The 12,583-nt window shown below is 53.9% G+C and overlaps 2 protein-coding genes across 2 annotated transcripts; both read right to left on the reverse strand.

Moving 5' to 3' along the window:
- Positions 1 to 1,966: 1,966 nt before the first annotated feature.
- CPAR01_05143 (uncharacterized protein) lies at positions 1,967 to 7,808 on the reverse strand (the record flags this gene model as incomplete). Its single annotated transcript, XM_060489422.1, has 2 exons — positions 1,967 to 7,138; positions 7,197 to 7,808. Coding segments are annotated over 2 exons (5,784 nt in total), but the record flags the coding sequence as incomplete, so codon positions are not given.
- A 1,637-nt stretch (positions 7,809 to 9,445) lies between these two features.
- CPAR01_05144 (uncharacterized protein) lies at positions 9,446 to 9,676 on the reverse strand (the record flags this gene model as incomplete). The annotated part of the gene is made up of 1 exon (XM_060489423.1): positions 9,446 to 9,676. One exon carries the CDS (start codon positions 9,674 to 9,676, stop codon positions 9,446 to 9,448), a length of 231 nt encoding a protein of 76 aa, XP_060350889.1.
- Positions 9,677 to 12,583: the final 2,907 nt, after the last annotated feature.

Genomic DNA, 12,583 nt, shown 5'->3' on the forward strand with positions numbered 1-12,583 from the left:
GCATTTCATCAGAATGATATAGGACAAGACTTTTGCTGTTAAAGCAAGCACACTTGAGATGAAATCAAACACAGTACTTTGAGCCAATGATGGCATGAACCGACTGCTCTCCACCGCATCGTCGCCGACATCATCGATCCCTTCTTCCCCCGGATTCCACATTCTAGCTTGACTCTGCCTCTGCATTCGCTGCTATACACCCTCCTCCATCTTTGCTCTCATCGCTCGCCCTCTAGACTGAGTCCTGTACAGGAGGCTTAGTGTAGTCCTCCTCCAACTCACCATGCACGTAAGGGACGGCTGCCAATCTAGTGCGCCGGTAAACTCAATCCTTTGGCCCGAACACCTTAAAAATCATAATTATCTCCGCATGCTCTTCGTCCGCCCGGCGAATTATCCCCGGTTCAGGCATTACCCCCTCATCCTGGAGACCGTGAGCTTGTAGGCAAAAGAGGGGGGAGGCCTATTCCACTCTCTTTCGCAAGTGAGCTAGGCTTCGTAGCGTGATGTCTTCCTATTATAGACTGCCCAAACCATCTCCACGGAGAAAGGAGAAGATCAATTCCAATAGCATTAAATCACATCCCAGCATCCAACTCAACACAACCTCAATATATACATATGCGTGTGATCTACCTTCTCCCAGCTGTCATGATCATGAAACCAAGTAAGATCGCCGCCGCCACATGACGGGCCGGACCTTCGTTTCTCAGAGGCACCTTATCGACCCCATGATTGCCTCACTTTGAATATCATCAGACGAGCCAAAAAGAGGCCTTGCCACTCCCCAACGGTCTCAAAGGTCACAAAGGCAAGGTCCTCCGTCTCTTCAAGAATCCCAAGAAAAGTTGTGAAATCCGTCGTCGCTTCGACCGCCAAGAGTCCGAGAGCTCCCTTCCCCTCCCCCTCCGTGACGTGCTCAGCCACGCCTTGCCACTGTTCGGGTCATCCCATGAATAGTATGCCGATGGGGAAAAACGAGATGATGTACCTCAGGTAGGTAAAGCACGTAGGTTGCCTCCTTGGATCGTGTCTTTGGATGGCCATCATCATACCTTATTTTGTCATCTCCAGAACAGACAGAAAGTTGCATACACACAAGTAGTACACTTTATTAGAGTCTCGGTGAGAGCGGAAGCGTGGCCGTAGCCATCAACGTCATTGCAGTTTGATGATACTTATATTCAGTCTTGTTTTGTTTTTTAAAAGAGGCTTTTGTTTTGAGTCAGCCGTGACTCCCCCTATTTTCGGCGGCACTGCGTCAGACCCGAATGCAAAAACCATGACGCAAAAAGAAGAGAGAAACAAGAGTCTTCCCCTCGGCGCTAAGTATGATAGATCGATAAGCAATTGCCGAGCATGTCTGCCCGGTTTGTTTTTCTCGTGTCTAGCAAAGGCCAAGTTTCTGTCACAGAACCCCGCCGCGTCCGAAATATCGACCCCGTCCATCTCTTCTCGTTAACCAGATGCAGTTTGTAGGAGAAAGCCTAAATCGTGTAGACACAGAACAATATAGAAAGGAAAAAAAGGAGATAAAGTCGGGAGTGGTGTGCGGTGTTGAGTGAGTTGCCCAAAGAATTCTGTGCAGAAGAATGAAAGTTGGGATGCAGGGCAGTGCGGCATCCTCTCATCCGCCCTGCACACGAATGCAAAAACATGTAATGGAATAGAAGACCTCCCAGTCCTTCAATCCCGCATCCTCCCTTAGGAGACCTTCGGGCTGAACCTGCGAAAGCAAAACCATAAACGCCATGATCCTTCCCAGTCCCCATCAACTCAAGGAAATGATGCAGTCTGCGTGTTGCTGTTGTCCCCGCTAAACGCCTCGCTGTCGGGTAAACAACTGAACAAAAAGAAGAAAAAAAAAGTTCCATATCTGCTGGAGACGGCCTTAAACATAACTCGCTTTGTCGGCTGGTAAATGTCTCCGCATCCTTTTGGCTAGATATGCGAGCGCTCCTGTGCTCTAGTTCTCCGGTGCCGCAGATCGATCCACCAAAGATTTTGGCGTTGGCTCTTCGTCTGCGTTCTCTCTGTTTGTCGGCAGCGGCTTTGGCGTCTCGTCAACGCCGGGGCCGAGTGTCTTGTCTTCTGAGCTTATGCCACTATCCGGGGGCGTACGCGTGGCTGCTGACCGCAAAGTCTCGTACGAAGGCATGTCGATTTCCTTGGAAGGTGTCACAACTTGTGTGACAGGCTCCGGCGTACTCTCGGACCCAAAAGTGATACTGTCGTGGCTATCGGCCCTCATCATCTCGATTCCTAGCTTAGAGCTCGGCAGTAAGGGTTTGCCTCGGAATAGCTTGTCACGGCCGGAGCCAAGCTCTTCATCTTCATCGTCAGCCGAATCTGTACCCTCGGCAAGGCGTTTCTCCATGTGCTCTTTCCGGGCTTTCAGCTTCTCTACCGAAGGCGGCGGTGCCGATCGTCGAGTGTGCTCCAGCTGCCCCGGAGCAGACTGCTGCGTCACCAGTTGTGGGAGCTGCGGCAGTGACTTCGGTGATTTGACCGGTTGAATAACTTCATCCTGGCTGATACCCAGGCCACCTTCGTCCCAGTCGCCAGTAGCCTTTCTGCTGATCACCACTGGCACATCATCTGTCGACACTGACTCGGAGTCGCCGAAGAGACTAGAACTGATGGAGTCCTCACGCGAAGTGATGAGGCTGCTACCTGGTCGTCCAGCGTACAGCGATGAACTCGATGTCGGGCTATCGTCTGTTCGAGAGCTGGTTTGACGAAGGCCAGAGGGCACAGGGTGAGAGTGTCCAAGTGACATCGAGAAGTTGACGCCAGGCGATTCCGGCTTCCACTGACAAAGATTCTTGAGCACTTCTGTGAGCTTAGAACTCGAGATAGGCTTCTCAATCAGTGAATCAAAGTAATGCGGAGCCTGCAACTCTTTGAGATAGGCCGTAATTGCGACGATGGGCGTATGCGAGTTCGTGTTCTTAGTCTCCCGAATCATGCGGGCTACATCAGCGCCATTGATCTGAGGCAACCTATACTCCAAGAAGATGATATCAAACTTGATCTCGCTCATGGCGTATCTGACAGCTTCTGATCCATTCGATACCGAAATGGTACGGCAGCGCAACTTCTCCAGGAGCTTTTCCATGACCATGCGAGAGACCGGATGATCCTCGCAGATTAAGACATCCAGTGGGCGGAACATCGGGCCCCCGTCAAATGCGATTTGGGAAAGGCGACGGGAACTCTGGCGGCGACGCTGCACTCGGAGAAGTGCGTTGTGCTTTTCGCCTTCATTGTCGGACGACGAAGGTGACATGTCGAAGACCTGGCTGCGACGATTGCGGTGGTGTGATAGAACGTCAGAGGTAATGGGGCTCCCCTCTTGGGATTGCGAGCCAACAGTCAAAGATCTCGATCGGCTGCTGGAGGCCTGTCTGGGCGTTGACACGATCTTCTGCGGCGAGAGGGCCAGCGGCGGTGGAGGTGCAGCCCCACGACCCTTGACGGGGGATGCGGCTACACTTGTTGCTGCCTTCTGCAGGCTCGGTGGCACTCGAGGAATGTCGAGAGACGTGGGCTGATGAGCGCTCGATTGCTGTGAAAGGCTGGAGGAGTTGCTGGAGGCCTTGCGCCGGCCTTCGCTGCCTTGGCCTGCGACGAAAGAGACTAGTAATGGCGACGATGGCTGAGATGCCCTGCTCGGAGACGAGGCCGCATGACTGAGGCCGGACGGTGATTGAGGTCGGTTCTTCGCGTTGGAAATCGTTCTTTGAATAGGATTGGCAAGTACCGGACTGCCCTCGAGAGCTGGGCCAGGCGAAGTAACACTGCCGCCTGGACTCACGACGGTAGGTTTATTTTGAGATGCCAATGCCTCTGCTCTAAGTTTCTGAATGACGTCCTTGTTGGCCTTCTCGAGCACAGGAAGATTCTTGAAGGCGAAGCTACCAAAGTCATCGGCAACTACAGGCTCACTAAGCCGTCTACTCTTCAAGTCCCGAACGTGTGGAGGAATGTGGAGAGGCATCAAGTTGCGTTTAATCGAGTTGACTTGAGATCGGACCCTGGACAAGGCGTCATGCGGCCGGTCATGATAGTCTGAGCCTGCGCCAGAAACCGGCGGCGAGAGCTGATCCTCCATCTCTTCGGCAAAGGACTGCAATACGGCGCCACGAGCATCAAAGTATTCGGTATCTTCGGGGTGCTCGAGCTGGGGAACGAACTGAGCTTCATCCTCCAACAAAGTGTCCCAGTTGACGCCCTCAAACCAAGAGTGGCTGCGAATCTCGTCTCCACCGCAAGGGAACTTATCCTCTCGATTGGCTCCAAGGCGCGACTGGGGCTCCATACAGAGCAGCTTGTTAATCAGATCTTTCGCCTCATCTGAGATTGGTTCGCATTCGTTCTCATCCGGCCACTGAATTTTGCGTGCCAGGATATTCTCGAAGACTTGCTCGGCTTCGTCGGCATGGAATGGCGGAAATCCGTAGAGGAATTCAAACATGATGCAGCCAACAGACCACCAATCACTGGTCTCGTCTTGCTTCTCACCGTTGATAGTCTCGGGGGCGAGGTAGTCGGGTGTCCCCACAAAACGGCGGTTGGTGTCTTCGGGATCGAATAGGGCCATCGGCGGAGGCATCATCGTAGACTGAGGCGGGGTATTCTTTCCCAGGTAGTCAATGCTGGACTGAGTGCTGGTGTGGTGGAGTGCCGCCATGTCTGGCGACGGTTGTCCGGTGCTTTCATTCGCATCATCCTGCGTCAGCTGCGCGTTTTGGGCCGGGACATTGTGCTCTTGATCGGTCAACGTAAAGCTGTTGAGCATGCGAGCAAGAGTTTCGCTGCCACCGCTATCGCTACGCTGGCTGGAGACTCGTCGGGCCTCCGGCCCTCCCAAGGCGAAGTATGAGGGCTGACCCCCGCTGGAGCCAGTGTCAGGTGTCATCTGCGGCGTCATGCTAGGTGAGTGAGTATGACCATGAAGGTCAAGCGAGGTTGACCGAGACGATGCCAGAGATGCTGAGCGGGCAAATGGCCCCTGCTTGAGGAGATCAGGCGTGGGATCGGAATTCTGATTGTCCAGCGCTCGCTTCTGTCGCCCAACTAACCCCATGCGCGATAAACCGAAATCCGTGAGTTTCAGGTGACCCTTTTGGTCGATGAGCAAATTGTCTGGCTTGAGATCGCGGTGAATGATGCTCCGACTATGCAGGTGTTCCACGCCAAGAACCACCTCACCCAGATATTTCTTCACCCAGTCTTCTGGCAGACCACCCAGAACCTTGATCAGAGACGCACAGTCGCCACCGTTGAGATACTCCATCACGAGATACAGGTAATCTTTGCTGGAAAAGGTCCAGTAGAGCTTAGCGACGAATTCGCTGGTGCCTTGCCACATCATGATGGCGCGTTCAGCCTTGACATTGCCCACCTGATTCTTGGCAACCATGTCTGCCTTCTTCAACACTTTGATAGCGAAGTATTCTCCAGTTGACTTCTTCTTGGACAAGTAGACACTGCCAAAAGCGCCTTTGCTGATTGGCTTGATGATCTCGAAATCTTTGATGGAAGGAGGCGCCGGCCTTGCCTGAGGAGGAGGCTGGTGGGCAGCCATTCTAGGGGATGGTGGACCTTTCATGACAAACTCGGACATGGCTGCTGAGGACTGTCGCCGGTGGTGGTTTGCTGGCAAATGAGCTGGAGAGCTGAAATCACTCCCGGGTAGCAAGGGTGATGCTTCTGGTGATGTAATGCCATCTTGTGGAAACGGGAAATTGCGTGGCTTGATGATTCGTAGAGGGGACGACGGTTGATTCATACGCGAAGGTGACTCCTGTCGTCGAGGTGAAGACGTACCGGGCAGAATGATGCTTCTACGATGATGCTGTCTTGAGCTAGCTGCACGACGAAGATCGCCAAACTCAGATATCGGAGAGTCGGTACGCGGTGGCTGTCGAGAAGTCACAGAAGAAGAGCGGATACTTCCATCGCTGTCTCCAGCGTCACTCTCGAAAAGCAACGACTCTCGCCGGGACTCGCGGGCAGGTGCAGTTGGGTTCAGACCACCCAAATTCGATCTTGGCGTCGGACACTCTCTAGGGCTGCTCGAGCGCGCAGATTCCACAAAAGAGGTAGGTCTTGGCCTGTCGTTGTTGTCATTGAGGCTGACATTTTGCAGAGCAGCCGCGAGGGCTGAAGGATTTTCAAATGATCCTTGGAAGAAGAGCTCCTCTTGCGCCGGTGTAGCTTGTTCCTCTTCCTCGTCTTCAGTCGAATCGCTCAGCCGACCAGCTGCGATTCGAGCTGCTTTCCGCATTGCTTCATCTATGCAGTCCTGGACGATGACCGCGAATTCAATCCTAATGCGCTCCGCATACTCGATGATTTTCCGGTGTCTGAAGACGGCTTCAACCTTGGTTTTCGCGGCCTTTTCAGTGTCGGCGCAGAGCAGAGCCAGGCCCTGCTCCTGTTCCAGAGTATTGGTGCTGGGAGATTGCCATTGCATGACTTGTGAGATGCGGGACTCGGACTGAGGAGATTGCGTCCTGATCTCGCCAGGGTTTTGCGACGAAGCCTCCTTCACCGCTGGAGTGCTGACTTCAATGGCGGTATCGCAGAGGTCAAGGAGCAACTCTACGATCCTTGCTTGAGGACGTCTGATGGCGAAAGATCGAGCTCTGGAATGACCGAACCCACCTGATCTCTCTCTCGATTGCGAAACGGAACTCCCGGGGGATGACGAGGCTGATAGAGGAGGACCGATTGGCAGGCCCTTGTACTCAGCAGCAGGGCCAGATAGTTGGTCGCCTGTGAGTGGCCGGCTTTTTCTCGCCTCGAGAGCATCGAGAACTTTCACAATGGAGTGTCGGTGGTCCGTCAAACTGTCCTGCGCCATCTGTACATCCATCTCTGCCCGATGCTCCTGCAGACACAAGTCGGTATGTTTTTCGAACCACCAAGGAGAAATTTGTCGCTCGCAAATACGGCACAGAACGGGCAAAGGCGGCGGGTGGTTTTCGGGGTCATCGACGCCAGACTCGGCTAGCTGCGTGAGATAGCTTGCGAGGACTTCAGCACCAGATCCAAGAGAGTCGACAATCACAGCAGGGAGGTCAATCTTGATCTCTCTGGGTGCAATATAGGGTCGAATCATCCACATAGTCTAGCAGGCGCCTTGTTAACAAAAAAGGCAGGCTGGTAACGGCAGTACGGATACTTACATGACTCTCTCCTCCCGAGACACCATCGTAAACCATGATGCCCTGGGCTTCCAGATCAATGGCCTCGGGAACCCCTCCGTCAGCCTCATTGGGCTCCTGGTCTTGAAGGCCTTCAACGGGTAGCAACCTGGATAGTGGACCCATTGTGACGGCGAAGCGTACTCTGTGGCTCCGCGAGTCGTCCTTCTTCATGTACTCTACGGTATCCGCGAATGCCGTCTTGTTCTCGCTGACGATCAGATCGGCTATCGCAGTTCCTTTGACCGAGTCGGGCAGAGTGCCTATCACATCGGTCCATGACGGGCTGACCCATCGAATAGTGCCGTCGAGGTTGAGGTCAAGAATGACATTGAGAGTCTGCTCGGCAGCTTCACGTAGTTCTTCTCGTTCCTCTCGGATATCTTCGCTCAAAGACCGTTCCATGACGCCGGCCTGTGCCCGGAGAGAGGTCACGGCCGGTGGCGCCAGCATGTTGAGTTGCGGTGGTTCCATTGTGGGAGAGAAGCGGGCGAGATCCCGGATTGTTTCGATACCATTGGCCGTTTTGAATGGTCTCGGCAAGCGAGGACTGTCTGGAGAGTGTGTGTTCGAGGTAGGGCGTGAAGATGTCGTGGCTGTTGCAAGTCGCGAATTGGTTCAACTCGAAAGACCGAGTAAGAGCCAGGTTGTCTGGCAAAGGGCCAAGACTAAAGGCAAGCCAGACCACGAGACATGACGGGAATCGAAGCGAAAGGGTCCAAGGCACAAAGTAGCGATGGGAGCTCTAGTGTTGGACACAAGACACTGCCCACTCTGGTGCGGAGGCGTGGAAAGAGAACTGAAGGTAATGTTGGCGACGAGCGGTCGAAGACTCCAGGAAAGGAGCTTGGGAATCGGAAGGGGTGGGCTCGACGTGGGTGGAAGTGAAGGTGATCGAATGCCAATCGGGGTGGTGGTTCTGGTGGACCGACCGACCAAGGTTTCTTCGTTGTCTATTCGAAAGACGGGCGAGGACGGAATGAGTCGACGAGGGGAGACGCGAAGGTGAACGCGACGATAGGCGTTGCAGTCAGGGCCAGAGCTCGCAAAGGTCTTTGGCCGTACTGGACCTTGTGTGTCGTCGTCAAACAAAACACCAAGAGAAAATTCTGGTAGGAAGAAAAAAAAAAAAGAACCCAGGGAACGGCACAGGCAAAAGTTCACGCCGCAGGGTGGCCCTTTGTGATGATGGTGTCAGTCACTCATTACCGTCTTTACGTTGGCCTTTTTGCGTTTAGCACTTAGCAGCCCTCAGTTAAGGTACGTGGGTGGAAGGTACAGAGGAGAAACTCTCCAGGTCAATCAGGTCGGCAAGAGCCCAGTCAAACCGAGCCAGCACTATCCACGCCTCGAAGCAAGCAGGGCAAGAGGTGCTCAGTGGTCGCGTCCTTATTATGGGTCTTGAGAAGCATTTGGTGGTCAGGGTGGGTGAATAAAGCGGGGATAAGGGGACCGTCTGGCCAATCAAAGAAGTATGCACCAAGCTCGACCCAGTAGATGTACATGCATAACACGCCAAATCTGTATGCGACGCCGCGTACTTCTACTCAATGCAGTCTAGGGCCATAATCAGTTAGCTCGGTAGCTAAAACACGAGCGAGGGTGTCGGGGAGTCGGGTGTGACTTTTTGGGGCTTTTTTGGGGGAAGTGGAGGGGATGGGAAGGCAGAAAGGTGGAAGGAAAGGGAAGGGAAGGGGCAGGAGCAGAGGAGAATCCAAGAAGGTGCCCGCCTGCCGTACCTAGCTAGGTACTTGCCCTCACTTGACGCTACCTACACGGTAGGTAGGCACTTGGCTGGGCAGGTAAGGCAGTGTAAGGTACCTACTGTGTATTCATAGGCACGGGGTACGTACAGCAGGTAGAAAAGACGGGACAAGAGAGAGGGCGGAGAAGACCACCACCTCACCACCGCACCACCTCGAGTCACACATTGGACGAGACGGGAATCGGGACACTGGCCCTGCCCTGAGCCCTGGCCATTGCATCACGCTTCGGCTTCGCTGGGCTGGTGGAGTGGCAGCCACTTGGGGGTGACCACTCGGAGGTTTTGTCCGCTGGAAACAAATCAACAACGGTCCAGCGGACAGGGCAGAGTTGTTGTGGTCAGTCCCAGGCTTCTTGCTTCAAGGTTCCGTTCTCACTCAGTATCACCAGCACGGAGCTGCCTTTACGGATACCCTTTGTTTCTTTGCCTCATCGCCATCACGGTCTCTTTCCAACTGCCTCAGGAGTCACGACACACGTCGCCCGTCACTCATGTGCCTCATTGGCATCCCAGGTATCAGGGAGACGGAGAAATCGGGGGGCTCCGAAGACCCGCGGAGGGGTGGGGACAGGAAAAGGAGGAGGAAGAGGAAGACGGCAACCCGGGAAAAGAAACGAGTTACCAAGGACAAGACGAAAATCAATAACGGCCATGCAAGAAATCCTGCGCAGCAACACTTATACAGTACACCATGCATCGAGACCCTCCAAACCCACGGCCTGCCTCGCCCTACCACCCTCAACTCCCGGCCTTTCGCACACCCACACGCAACCCTTCTGGTGTTTGTACGGATAGAGCGACAGTCACCGTGCTCGGCAAAGAGTCGGTCGTATCATATCTCTCGAGCTTTGTTTTGCTTTCCTTATCTCTGGTGTTGCTATCCATATCCCTTGCGCCCTCTAAATGATAACAAGAACGGACTCGGCGGGCAAATCAACGCTTTCGTCCCCTCTCTGCAGTGTTGCTCTTTTGCCTTTACTTCCGACATGATACACGTACTGCACCCCTTCTTCAAACTTCAGCCCAAGACGACCTTGTCTTTACACCAAGGGAGAGCGCCAGAAACACCAGCCCAAAGTTTGACACGACCACATGGGAAACTCTGCTCCTCCTGCTCCCTTGCGCGGCACGCTAGCCAAACATGCCTGTCTCTCGCAAAATGCCATTCATGGCCCATGGATCATTAATACGGAGATGGGCGCGGCTTATTTACCACCAACTCAACCGGACCCTCCAAAGACATCTCTCCAAGGGTCCACCAGCCAAATGCCATTCTCGCAAACACGGCTGTCCCATCTTCGGTCCTCCAGCTCTCAGCCCCCGCCTTCCAACGCCGAAGCCGAGGCCACTATCCACATGGTCCGTCACAGGAGACACAAGGACAACAAGCTAGAGCACCACTATTTTTCAACGGTCACTCCTCCAGTCCAATTCCGTTGTCGAGCAACGTAATTCAGTACCACCTATGACAGAGTACAGGGGGCCTTTTGGTTAGCAACAACCCACGCAACCCTCGTTTGTCTAGCTGACACCGCTCGACTTTGGATGGATGACATCCGCGTTTCCGCCGGTTAGTCAGTACAAGCCGATGCCGCACGTTGGTCCCGCCGGGAACAAAAGTGCAGGGCATGCTAGATGGCACTTGCATTGGGGCTTCCCGTCCCAGCCCATGCCATCGTGGTGAGACACCATCAGCTGGTCTCCTCATCAAGAGGTGTCGTAGCTAATTGGAGAGGAAACCTCCTCTCGAAGTGTCAATACTCAACACCCTCGTCGCGACATAGCCATGGGTGGCTTGCTAGTATCCTATCGTGCCACGAGATAGCCCTTTTGGTGCATTCTATTCGGAATACACCGTCACATTCGCGGTAACACGGCACCTCAGCCTGTTGGCCCTATCAAAAACAGAAAAGTCTCCGCCTAAAGCTGTGTTTGCGTTTAATACTCGCTGCCCGCGGTTTCCTGCGTTCCTGCTTGACCATAGGGTCCTCTTGACGGCGCCGCCGGTCCCAGGTTGTCACCCCTCCTTTGTTTTGGGGGCTGCGGATCTCTGTGAGGGACACTCAGATCGTCGATGGGCCATCCGGGATGGATCCCTTCGAGAATGCAAACGACCTGGCTCCGGCCGACCCCTCAGACTGCGCTGATCTCCATTGGGCATCCCCAGTCCGGGGTGTCTCAAGTTTACAACAAGTGGCAGAGAGATTGAAATCGCCTCGTGCTGTTTCTAACCACGATGAAGCCGGAGCAAACGGTGTTCAAACAACTTCCTGTCCAATATCAACGCTATCTCAGAGAAGACCCAGAGAATTATAGATCCCACGGAAAATCCATTGGCATCTATGGATGAAGCCAATAGAAATTGGTCCTTGACTAACGTTCATCGGCTCAGGAAGGAAGGGTGACGACGAGTGAATTACTACACTTCCTATCCACTACAACTCAACCGATTACATACAGAACCAATTCTCTTCAAACGGAGGTTGCAGAGCTTCGAAACAGAGGCAGTCTAAACTGGTCATTCAATGAGGGGACTCTGCGAATGCCTGACGTTGCTTCGTACTCCTCCACACGCGCCTTTGAGTCTTTGCCATGACTGCTAGCGTTCCCAGTTTGTCATGGCACGCGTGCCACACCCACGAATTTGTACACACCTTTTCCATGGCAAACACCACCACTGCAGGACAAGTGTTCAGCAACCCTTTCGTGCAAGGTCTTAGGTAACGTTCTCCGGTGTGCAGCTGCATGCTCCTCTATCTGCTCACCGGTCACCTCGGCCAGATCTCGACATTACATTGAAGCGTGCCATCTTACACACTCCCATTGCGTCAACCTCAGCAAAGATAGATGTGTCGTCGACCAAATTGCCGTAGAGAAACGCCGTTAGCCACCTTGCAGCCTGCAAGCGATTAAGGGGCGCCACCCAATGCCCGGGGTGCTGTGGAACGGTATGCGAGTTGTCAGCGGAGCAAAAGGAGTCTCGAAGCCGGAAAGACTGTCGCGAAGAAAACGTGTTCCACACGCCGCTCCGAACGACGACCCACGCGAGGAGTCGAGACAGGCTTGACAGTGTTATGAACCCGTTTCGCCTGGGCCTAATGCACCTTCACAACGGCAGTTCACCACAGCCGCTGGCACCACCATCTCACGACGTTCATGTGAGGTGACAATACTATCTGTGGTGGTCTCCCACCGCCAATGTTGCTCACCGGGATCTCCCACCTCAATCCTGCTCTCTGGCATCCCCCCTACTCACTTGGACGCCTCACAGCTTTAATAGCTGAGATCGACTTCAACTCCCCCCAAGACGCCCGCGCCAAGCGTTCTGCCCGCATGATGTCGCCTTTCCCGCCATCCCTGACATCCAAAACCAATCGGCGATAGGTTGAGTTCAGAATCTCAGCACGTCGACTACTAACGCATTCCTGAACATCGACTATCGAATCACCTCGAGTTCCCAGCATGCGGGGTGTGCAGCATGAGCACATTGCTGCAACGCGACACCCTCAAATGCTGTTTGTTTGACTCCCTCTATGCCTCTCTTCGACTTCTCTCTAATTCTTCGATGCGATCCGCTTCACCGACTAATCCGAGAATCTTCGTC

Source organism: Colletotrichum paranaense, assembly GCF_030867605.1.
Source record: "Colletotrichum paranaense strain IMI 384185 chromosome Unknown Scaffold_4.1, whole genome shotgun sequence".
In the NCBI taxonomy this organism is placed as follows: Eukaryota; Fungi; Ascomycota; class Sordariomycetes; order Glomerellales; family Glomerellaceae; genus Colletotrichum; species Colletotrichum paranaense.